This window comes from Mustela erminea, chromosome 9, assembly GCF_009829155.1.
Source record: "Mustela erminea isolate mMusErm1 chromosome 9, mMusErm1.Pri, whole genome shotgun sequence".
Classification (NCBI taxonomy): Eukaryota; Metazoa; Chordata; class Mammalia; order Carnivora; family Mustelidae; genus Mustela; species Mustela erminea.
In genome coordinates this window covers 56680698-56693131 of record NC_045622.1, presented here as the reverse complement: position 1 = coordinate 56693131, position 12434 = coordinate 56680698, and the positions used below count along the sequence as shown (strand labels likewise).

Sequence of the window (12434 nt, the reverse complement as noted above, 5' to 3'; positions counted from 1 at the left end):
CAATTTAATTTCCAAGAAATATAGAAAAACACTTCCGTTTTCTGAATTGTTTAAAGAGCTATGTTACTAATTAGTAGGAGTTTTCTTATGCAGATAGAAAGCAAGCACACATGAATGAACTATAAAGACCAGCAGAACTATCTTGGAGTTACTATCCTAGAGAAAATATTTATGTCAACATCTGCTTCAGTTACATATACAAAGCATTTCATAAAATATTAAGGAGAAAAGCAAGCGTCATAAATAATTAAAATTTAAAAAAGCTCCTAGGGCCAGGTGTTTCCCTTCAGGGGATGAAAGATATAGAGAACACTGTAACAGCTACAGTGTGTCAATATGGATTACCCCCAAAGTATTTTTGAAAATACATACAGTTACAATTTAGATATGGTGGGGGAAGGGGGAATAAACTCCTTCCCCAAGAAGACAAAGTAATAATGGTAGAGGTTAAAACCTAGAGTTTCAAACTTCTCTCTGGGTTATCAGATCACGGTGTTTCTTTTAGCAGTATAAGAATAGCATAACAAATTCTTTGTAACAGAAAAGCACATGGAATAAAATGGAGTTATGAGCCCTTCTGGTATTTGGAACAAAAGGGCTCATCTCCCCTAGTTACATCATTCTTACTTGCAATCTAAACAGAAGAGTATCTCATTTATTCCTTATCCCAGGGGAGCAAAATGTTCAAACAAGTGACTGAAGAGGAAAATGAAAGCTTATCTCTTTATGTGTCCAAATCAGTTTATACATTTTAAATTCATTTTCTGTGTAAATAATACAAGTTAGAGAGATAACATAGTATAGTAGCAGAGCAAAGAAAAATGCAACATGTGAGTGTGCAACCTCAGGCAGCCACATAAGTGTCCTGAGTCCATTTTCTGCACTATATAATGAGCATCAGAGTACCAACCTCAAAGGATGTGCTAAAAACTCCTAGAAAATTAAGTGCCGTGTAAAATATTAGTTATTTTTTGGGGCGCCTGGGTGGCTCAGCGGGTTAAGCCACTGCCTTCGGCTCAGGTTGTGATCTCAGGGTCCTGGGATCGAGCCCCACATCGGGCTCTCTGCTCTGCGGGGAGCCTGCTTCCTCCTCTCTGCCTGCCTCTGCCTACTTGTGATCTCTGCTTGTCAAATAAATAAATAAAATCTTTAAAAAAAAATAAAATATTAGTTATTTTTTAAGACTATACACTTACCAGCTTTACAAACTATATCCAATCTAACTTATTCTCAGAAAAAGAGATCTCAGACAGTTTTGTCAGAGGGCAATCTCTCTGATAAAATTAGAATGTAATAAAAAAAAATTTTTTTCTAATAAAATTAGAAATGAAAAATGTTACCCCACTACATACTCCCACTGAATGAAAACTGGGAAAACTCATTTCTTAAATAATTCATGGGTTAATAAGGGGGAAAAACATGTAGAAACAACAAGCAGCCCTAAATAGTTTTAAATTACCTGAAAACAAGAAAGACTAAAACAGGATCTAATACAAAACATGCCTGAAAAAAATAAGCACATAAGCTGCAATAAAGTAGAAGGAAATGATAAATAAAAAGGCAGAAATTAAAGAAATAAACCACATGGAGAAACAGAACAAAAGCTGACTCTTAAAAGAGATTAACAAAATAGACTGGTAAATCTGATCAACATGAGAGAAAGTACAAACAATATTAGAAATGAAAAAGGAGACAACTGTAGAGGCGCACAAGTTTATACACAAATATACCCCATCAAATTTGATAAATGAAATGGATGATTGTCGAGGAAAGTATAAGTTACTAAAAAGTGCTAAAAAAAGGAAAGGAAACTCTGAATGGACCAATGAATATAAAACATTTGGTCACTAGTCAAAAACCAACCACTCCATAAATGGAACAAAGCCAAGATGTTTTTATAGACTCTTTCCTCTAACATTATCTTATGGAAAATGTCAAATATACATAACATTAAAAGAAAAAGAACTGTATGGAAACACCTATATACCCACTACCTAGATTCTTCAATTGACAATTTTCTTTACTTTCTCTCTTTTCTTTAAAGACTTTATTTACTTATTTGAAAGAGAGAGAGAGAGAGAGCCTGCTCGCACACATAAGCAGGGGGAACAGCAGAAGGCGGGGCAGAGGGTGAGGGAGAAGCAGACTCCCTGCTGAACAGGGAGCCCAGTGCGGTACTTGATCCCAGGAGTCTGGGACCAACACCTGAGCTGAAGGCAGACACTTAACTTTGAGTTGCACCAGTACCCCTAAGTAACATTTTTTTTACATTTCCTTTCACGTAACTATCCATCTTTCTGCCCATCCTTCTTTCCATGCATCAATCCCTTTATGTCTTGTATTAGGTTCTGGAGAGTAAAAATAAAGGAAAATAGAAGTATGACAGGATTTCAAAGCACCAGACCAGTGATCTTTATATTTCCATTATTAACTTTATATTTTGAATTTTTAAAAAAACAGAATTAGAGCTATGGTACACTGAAAACAAGAATATATACATAATGACGTGTTTAAGAAGAAGAGTCTATGACTCTTCTTAAGAAACCCTGATTCTTTTCTAAACAATATCTTAAGGTATTAGCCAGTTCCTGCTTCCCCTGCCAAAAAAGAGGACCGAACTGGATCTTCAAAAATAGTCATTATAAGATGAATATATTTTTACAAATGCATGCATTCAGTCAGGAGATATTTGCTATGCATTTATCGGAATAAAAATAACATTATTAATCACAAGAACAATTTATCTTCAAAAGGATAGTTTTTCTGTTGCAAAAAATTTTAATCTATCAGATCCTAAGGAATTCAAACAATTTTGTTTGTTTTCTCTGCACACAGTGTGAACATGCCAGCAAACCTGCTAGATCTCAACACTTTTGAATAAAAAGATTACTATCAGAGTATGACAGCATATAAAAGGTAAGGTTAATTTAAAAAAAAAAGATTATTCACTTCTTTAATGATTATAAAATGTTACTTTTCCCTTTGTGCCCTTTTATTATTCACTTCTTTAATGATTATAAAATGTTACTTTTCCTTTTGTGCCCTTTTATTATTCTTTGAATTGAGACATGATCTTGTTGTCCCCGCATGAGTTGAGTGCATTCACAAATTATTTTGAGTGGAAGGTAAAACTCTTTAAATCATTTCTTCTCAAAAGCAACATACATGGCAGCAGACTCATGTCCTGATCTAACTTGTATCATTACCTCCCTTTTTTCCACGTTGTGCCAACTCATCAAGGAGAAGAGAACACCTTCCAACTTTGTTAGAAGGAATACTGTTTCCAAGAAATTTGCCCTTTAAAAGCATTCTTTTAATGTATTGGTACCTTCATTTTATTTATATACGAAACATTTTAGATTCTAAAATGGATAATACCACATATTACATTAAAGGTACCTTACCTTGCTGGAGGTTTCTAATAAAAACTGGAATGTGTTCTGCACAGCTTGGCATGTTTCTAGCTCAGTTCGACTGAAGGCTATTAAATAATCCTTCAGGTGATCATACACATTTCCATCAAGAGCCTGTAAAACAGTAAACAAAAGCCAAAAAATTATGACAAAGCTCTGATATGTAATACCTAGTGTTCACAAAGTAAATTCAGTTTAAAATCCATTAATAATGAGTGGACAAAAGATAAAGATTATTATGAATGTGAACATGTAAACAGTAAACAATCACCTGGGAGAATGTTGAATCGTTCTAATGAATAGGAACTAAAAAAGAGAAAATTCAATATTGGTAAGGCTGTGGGAACAGAACAAAACTTGGAGACAAAGTGGCTAGGTTCTGATCTTCATTTGTCTGTTTATAAACTTTGTCAACAACTGTTGTCACTTTATAACACAGTACGTGTGGGAATTGAATGAAACAATGGATGTGAAAGGATCGAGGCATAGTGCCTGAAACAGAGTAGACAATGCAAACATTAATCTCCTCCATTTCTTAAGATTTCATTTATTTATTTGACAGAGAGGAAGCAAGAGAGTGCAAGCAGGGGGAGTGGCTGAGTGAGAGAGAGAAGCAGGGAGCCTGACATGGGGCTCCATCCAAGGACTGCAGGATCATGACCCGAGCTGAAGGGAGATACCTAACCTACTGAGCCACCCAGGCGCCCCTAATCTCCTCCATTTCTCCTCTTCCATTGTTGGTAGGATTATAAATTAGTATATTCTTACTGTAGAGCAGTCATAGAAAAAAAACAATAGAAATCGTTTTTAAAAAGTGAATTGCAGGTAGTTTGGGGGAAGAAATACCAATGAAATGTCTCTGAGGAGTTTTAAATACTCTTTAAGCATTTAGAGTAGGACTCACTGAAATTAAAAAAAAAAAAAAACAAAAAACAAAGAAAACCCACCATCATGTATAATGACTAAAATATACATGGCAACAAAAACTCTGTTAACTATAGTTACAAAAGCATAAATAAATAATTTAATGTTAAAAAAAGTAGAACCAGTAGCATACATATTAGCAACAACTATGGGCAAAATCTATCTATCTATCATCATCATAATCATCACCATCATCATCTAAAAAGGTTCTGGACTCTTGCCGATCAATGGAGGTCTTCTTAAAAATCAAGGTAAAATTTGTACAATATAAAATCTACCATCTCAGCTATTTTAAAGTATACTATTCCTTTGCTTTTAGTACATCCACAATATTGTACAACTATCACTACTACCTAATTCCAGCACATCTGCACTGACCCAAAAGAAATCTCCCAATATCCATTGGGTGGTGACTGCCATGTCCCCCCATACCCCCACCTATGGCAACCACTAATCTTTCTATTTCTATGGATTCACCTATTCTAGACATTTAATATAAATAGAATCATAGAACATAAGTCATTTTGTGCTTGCCTCTGTCATGTAGCATAATGTTTCCAAAGTTCATCATTGTATTAATAGTTCATTTCTTTTATGGCCAAATAATATTCCATTGTATGGATAAACCACATTCTGTTTGCTCCATTCATAGGCTTATGGTCATCTGGGTTGTTTTCACTTTTCGGCCATTATGGATAATGGTGCTATGAACCTTTATGTAGAAGTTTTTATTTGAACATCTGTTTCCAATTTTCTGGGGTATATGCCTACTTGTAGAATTGCTGGGTCCTATGGTAATTCCATGTCTAACTATTTGAGGAACTGCCAAACTTTTTTACAGTAGCTGCACCATTTTACATCCCCATTAGCAATGTATGAAGGTTTTAATTTCTCTAAATCTTCTCCAACACTTTTAATTTTCTGTTTCTTTTTAAAAAATTATTCAAGCCATCTTAGCAGTATCTCATTGTGGTTTTGACTTGCATTTATCTAATGACTAATAATGTTAAGTATCTTTTCATGTGCTTATTGGCCATATCTTTATTGTCCTTGGAGAAATGTCTATTCAAGTCTTTCACTCATTTCTAATTGGGTTGTTTGTCTTTTTGTTGTGGAATTTTAATTGTACTTCATATATTTGGATACATATATTTTATGAGATGTATGACTTCCAAATATGTTCTATTTTGTGGGCTTTTTCACTTTCTCGATACTGTCCTTCAATGCACAAAAGTTCTTATTCTTATGAAGCCTAATTTAGCTACTTTTCTTTTGTTGCTTGTATTTTGGTATCACATCTAAGAATCCTCAATGGAGGTTTTACAGTAGATAAATTCTTTGTACATCTTATGTTTGGCTATTCTATTAAACTTTTACTCTAAAACCAGATTTTTAAAAAGATTTATTTATTAGAGAGAGAGTGCAAGTCTGCATCCATGCGAGTGGGGGAAGGGTCAGAGGGAGAGAATATCCAAACAGACTGCTTGGGCATGGGGCCCTATGCTGAGCATGGGGCCCTATGCGGGGCTTGATCCCACGACCCTGAGATTTTTGTGACCTGAGCCAAAACCTAAAGTTGGATGTTTAACTGACTGAGCCACCCAGGCGCCCCTATAAAACTAATTTTTTAAAAGATTATTTGAGAGACAGAGAGAATGAGAGAGCATGAGAAGGGACAGGTCAGAGGGAGAAACAGACTTCACACCAAGCAGGGAGCCTGATGGGGGACTCGATCCCAGGACTCCAGGATCATGACCTGAGCCAAAGGCAGTTGCTTAACCAACTGAGCCACTCAGGTGCCCTATAAAACTGATTTTTAAAAAATACTCACATTCTATCCCCAAAGCAGAGTAACAGAGCTGCATGTTCTATAGCACTTACACCACCAGATGGCACCGTCAAGCACTTTAAATATAGGCTGTATAAATTCCTTAAAATTCCTTTCCATGAAGTTATGTAACAACCCCAGTGAGACTGCTGGTGTTGTCTGAATAAGAATTCCTAACTTAGGACATGCTTTTCATGAACTTGCTAAAAAAGAAATATATAAATTCTTCTAATATGGTTTTGTCTTAGAAATGCTCTTGGTAGGTGGTCTTAACTTCATATTTGCAGGAAACAAATGAGGCATTTTATTTAAACACAGCAAATAGGAAAAAAACAAAAACAAAAACCCCACACAGCAAATGGCAATACAGGCATCACGAGCTCCTAGCCTCCGAATTTCTGATTCAGTAGGCTGGGATGGGGGTGGGGGACTGAGAATTTTTATTTTCTAACAACTGCTGTTAGTCTGGGGACCATACTGTGAGAATCGCTGGACTAAATAGTTACTTCAGCTGATTAGGTTGCGCATTTATGTAGACTTAGATCCTGGTGAGCCTGGAGGAGGAAGAGTGGCTAGAGCAGAGAAGTCTACCATCCTGAATAGGGTCAACAGCCCCAACACAGCAGGAGGGCAGATCAGCAGCTGTCTCTTCAACAGAATCATGCCAACATCAGAATTAGAGGCAGCATGCTGTAGCATGGGGAAGAAGCTGAGTTCAGAAGTAAGTTGGATGTGGGTTAGAAGGCCAGCACTGCTACTTCATTCCTCATTTGGATGGTTTTCTCATTTGTAATTAGAGTAAGTGGGAATACTATATACTCCAAAGGCACATTGTGAAGATTAAACAAAGGAAGTGGCACAATGTTAATCTCCTTTCTTGCCTTCCTTCAAAGTCTTCAGTGGATTGGTCATATATTAGTAACTCTTAAAGCTAGGTAATGTGTACATTGGAGTTATTATGTAACTCTTCATTGCAGTATACATTGGCTATTTTCCATAAAAAAAATAAAGATTAAATATCAGATGTGGAAAAAAGGTGATGCCATAATTTTCTTTTCTTTTTTTTTTTTAAATTTTTTATTTTTTATAAACATATATTTTTATCCCCAGGGGTACAGGTCTGTGAATCGCCGGGTTTACACACTTCACAGCAGCCATAATTTTATTTTCAATGGCTCCCACTGTATTTTTTGAAAAGTCAAAATTCTTAACTGTTATCTATGGCCCTTTACAATCTAGTCCCAAACTACCTCTGTAAGCACCATCTCTCATCACTGTTGTCTACATTGTACTCTACATCCCAACCACACTGAGCCATTTTAGAAAATGATATTTACTTTCATGTTTCCAATTAAGTTATTCTCTTGGCTTAGAAGATTCTCCCACGCCCCAACTTCTCTTCATTCAAATAGTGATAATGATGGCTGACACAGGCATCTAACATTTACTAATGACATTTGACCTACAGTAGGTGATCCCTGGGACGGAAGCTGAGTCCAAAATAGCCTATTCTTTACCTCCAAATGGCTATTCTTCCTACCAAATAAAGAAAGTCTATCTTCAGTAGAAGAGATTTACACTAACTCACAAGGAAAAGCAGTGATGAGAAATTTGGCAGAGAGAAGCTGGGAATAGGGGGCAGACGGGAGTGTCCTTGGATTGGGTAGTTTCTGAGTAAGCACCCCTTTGTCCCTTCTATGATTGGCTACCGGAGCCAACAAATTCTCACTTTGGTCAAGCTACTTTGAGTTGTCTCTGTTATTTGCAATTAAGAGACTCCTCATTAAAGGGTAATGAATAATAACTGTAGCTTGTATTGGCCATACTATCTAAATTATTTCTTTTGAAAGTCGTAAGAAAAACTTTGATTCATCTAGGCAATTAACTACAAGTAATAACTAAATAGCTTGTCCTATATTCCTAGTTCTCTTCAATTAAACAAAAATAGAAGTTTGAAGTAGATAATTTTTATTACCGAATCACAAATACATTCCAAAAGGAACATGTATTTCTTTTTTTTTAAGAATTTATTTATGTATTTGAGAAGGAGTGCAACACAAGCATGAGCAAGGGCAAAAGAGAGGGAAAGAGAGAAGCAGACTTCCTGCCGGGCTGACGCAGGGCTCCCTCCCAGGACCCTGAGATCATGCCCTGAGCCAAAGTCAGAGGCTTAACATGGACCGAACCAGCCAAGTGCCCAGCTATACATTATTTCTTGAAAACTCAAAGTTAAGAACTACTCAAAGCTTTCAATAAATGGCAAATGTGTCACAACGAGGGCATGCATGGTGAAGATGCATCCGAACCCTGTCTAACATTTAATGAGCAAGGCACAAGAATGTTCTAAGTACACTTGTTTGGTCATTTTCAAATGAGCACACGTGCACAATCTTCGATTAATACAGAGAGTCGTATGAAGAGTCACAAATTTTGTAATGGTAATTACAATGATAAAGTGGAATTCACGTATTTCCTCAGAAATGGCAGGAGAGGCATTCTTTGGGGTTTATACAAATATGAGTTAATCTGGCAGAATGAGCTCCTTAGTCGTCTCCACTATGCAAAAATTTGGTAGGTAACCCAACCAAATATGTATTTTAAATCTAGTCAAAGTTCAAAAAAACTATTTGATACAAATTGCTAAGGGAAGAAGTCTGTAATGTCTCACTTGAGAAACCACAGGCCTTTGATCAGCAACATGTTTTAATGGTCTAGCAGTTTTTTAACTTAAAAAACTTAATTTGAATACCTTTAAGCAGCCATGTTCCTTTCTGTTACCAAAAGACGTGTTCCTTATACATTATTATCCCTGTCCTCTTTACTCATTTGACTGATTTGATCTCTAAAATCAGTTGAGTTTGGGTTCCAAACTCATATTAGTAGATACAATTCAAAATAGTAAATAAATAAATAAATAAATAGTTGGGATATCTTGACAGAAAAAATCAGAAATTTAAAATACAAGGATGTTCTGCTGAACTTTATTTTTTTAAAAAAAATTTTTTTTTTTTTTAAACAAGGAAGTATAAATTTCCTGGAACCTGAAGAGGAAAATTATGCTGAATTAGGAGTTAGGAGAAAGAAAATGTGTCATTTTTCTAAGCATTTCATGCAATGTTCCCTTACAGTGAGAACTTTAAACAGTGGCCTCCTTATTTAGATCCAGGAAGGGCACAGATTCTCTAGTCATACAGTTATGTTGAAATCTCCTGAATTTCCTTAATGCAGCCTAGAAAGGCAAATTCTTCTAAGAGCAATGGGCATTCTGAAATAGTCTCTGATAATAGTCAAGGATATAAATACCAAGAAGATGATAAATATGAACTCTCCTAAAATTAAATCATGGAATTTTATAGTCCTCTTTTGCTGATGGAAGAGAACAATGACTGCCGCTTGCATTTGTTTATATTTCTGAGAAGACCCCAGCGACACATAACCAGAATCAGAGCAAGTACATTTTTATAAATTTAGAGAGATTGAAGAAGTCATGGGAATGAAAGGTGCAGCACAGGGAATATAGTCAATGATCTTATAATAATGTTGCATGATGACATATAGCAGCCACACTTGTGGTAAGCGCGGCAGTTGGCCTATCACTATGTTGTACACCTGGAAACAATGAAACACTGTGTGTCAACTATACTTCAATAAAAAAATTTTAAAAAAATTAAAAAAGACAAAAACAAGTGCTGGGCTGCATCTGTATCCTTGTAAATATTTTAACACATGGATGAATACGACAATTGATGTAAAGCAAAGTAATACTCAGATGTAAAACTGAGTAAAGTAAAACTAGAAACAGATCACCCAGGTTGTTTTGTTTAAAAGCCCTGAGTTATTTCAGGTTCTGTGAAAGAGGAAACAAATAAGAAAGCTCCCGTCTGTGAATTACAAAACTCCAGGAAAGAAAAATTTAGTACTGCTTTTCTCTAATATTTGTGTTGTCCTGTTGAGTTATTTACTAGCATGCGTAATTGGTGGTGTGTGCTAAAACCATCTCGATATTTAGGTTGCAATGTGAAAGCAGCATGGTCGAACAGAAAGCTTTGAGCCATATACACTTGCATTCAAATTCAGCTTTACCGCTTACTAAAAATACTACTGCAGGAAAACACTGAGCTTTAAATTCCCGAGCTTTAAATTCCTGACCTGGAGTCAAAAGAATATAGTTCCTGTAAGACATGGATATTAAAATAATAAAGCTTAACCATTTCTATGTTCTACCCAAGATTTTCATTTATTTCCTTTATAGGACCTATCATAGGGATTTTTGTGACGGACTTGGTTTTCAGTTTTGATTCTATTAAATAAACAGTATAACCTCTCTGGGCCTCAGTTTCCCCAATTCAAAAATAAAGAGATGATAACAGTATCTCCTCATGAGATCTGTAAAATAGGCATTTTCAAGCATAACATTCTAATTCCCTTGATATTTCTTTTATTATGTATTTTTTGGAGTTATTTCATAGTGGCTACTTGGAAACTACAATTAACATCTTAATTTAAAGCAAACTGGATTAATGTAAACTTAATTCCAACAGCATATAAACGCTGGTCCTACAAAGCTCTACTCTCTCCCTCCTCTGTGCCATTACTGTCCTACAAGTATATCTTCACATGTTATAAGTCCATTGACAACATTTTATGATTACTCCTTTATGTGTTATCTTTTTTTAAACGACTTTCTTCTTTTTTTTTTTTTTTAAAGATTTTATTTATTGATTTGACAGACAGAGATCACAAGCAGGCAGAGAAGCAGGCAGAGAGAGAGGAGGAAGCAGGATCCCTGCTGAGCAGAGAGCCAGATGTGGGGCTTGATCCCAGAACCCTGGGCTGATGACCTGAGTCGAAGGCAGAAGCTTTAACCCACTGAGCCACCCAGGTGCCCCTATGTGTTATCTTTTAAATCAGACTTTAAATATACAATTTCTTTCTCAGACTGGCTAATCTCAACTGTCTGACCTTAAATTCATGGATTTTTCCTTCTGCAGCTCACCCTTGCTGCTGAACCCTTCTAGTGTATTTTTATTTCAGTTATTGTACTTTTTAACACCAGAATTTCTATTTGGTTTCTTGTTATAATTTATCTTTATTGATATTCTCTCTTTGTTGGGACATTATTCTCATAATTTCCTTTAGTTCTTCAGCTTTATGGAAGCTCTTTATACATATTAAAGAGGTGATTTAAAATCTTTTTCTAGAAAGTCCAATGTATGTGCTTCTTTGGGGTCAGTTTCTATTGACTCCTTTTAGTCCTCTGTAAGGGCTATACTTTCCTGTTTCTTTGCACATTTCATAATTTTTAAAGAACTGGACATTTAAAGTAATGTAATATGGCAATTCTGGAAATCCCCAGGATTTATTGTTGCTGTGGTTTATTTTTAAAGATTTTATTTGTTTGAGAGAGAGACAGAGAAAGAGAGCAAACACAAATGGGGGGACAGGCAGAGGGACAAGCAGACTCCCTGTGAGTATGGAGTCTAACACAGGGCTCAATCCCAGGACCTGGAGATCATCATGGGAGCTGAAATCAAGAGTTGGACACTTAACTGACTGAACCACCAGGTGCTCCTGCTGTCTGTTTAGTGGCCATGTTTCTATCTCAGTGTTTCAGGGAATCCAGAATTTTGCAAAAAGCTTCATAGACTCCACAAATACTTAATTTGGAAGTTTTAATATACATCATTTTGACCATTTTTTAATATACATGAACAGATATTTAAGTCCATCAGCCATCCATTATTTTCCATGTTACTCTACTGTTAACCATTAATCTTCATTTCTAACAAACCCACTAAAATCAACAATCAAGTAAAATGTGATAAAGGTGAGTGACATACCCGGGCAAACTTAAAGCAGCATATGACAAGAGATTCCAGTCAAGATCTACTGTCTTGAGTATACTGCTTTAGGGAATCTCTTGCCCCTGTTCTTATCCCAGTAGCCCCAAATCTCTTTTGTTCCTCACATATACTATAGACAAAACTAGAGTAGTTTTCCTTAAAGTGAAAGCAGGGGATTTAATCACACAATCCTCACAGTTCACAGATTATTTGTGGGAATTTACATTTTTGTTTTCATTTTAATAAATAATTTTTAAATGATATAATTTAATCCAGTAACATGACTGATTACCTTTTACTAGGGAATTGCCATGGGGTTTCTGTGCTTATGCTTATGATCAATATGTCAAGCAGTTTTACTCCAATGGTCCTAGGTTAATGACAACAGATCTTAAAATGACTTTGAACTTAAAATGTAAATGATAT

The 12434-nt window shown here is 35.7% G+C and overlaps 1 protein-coding gene across 8 annotated transcripts in view; it reads right to left on the bottom strand.

Moving 5' to 3' along the window:
- FCHSD2 (FCH and double SH3 domains 2) overlaps positions 1-12434 on the bottom strand; it is a 273812-nt gene that overhangs the window by 61926 nt on the left and 199452 nt on the right. For all 8 annotated transcript variants that reach the window (XM_032360435.1, XM_032360440.1, XM_032360441.1 and 5 more), the window contains one exon: positions 3405-3527. In XM_032360435.1, coding sequence (XP_032216326.1) covers positions 3405-3527 — 123 coding nt within the window. The remainder of the gene's footprint in view (positions 1-3404; positions 3528-12434) is intronic.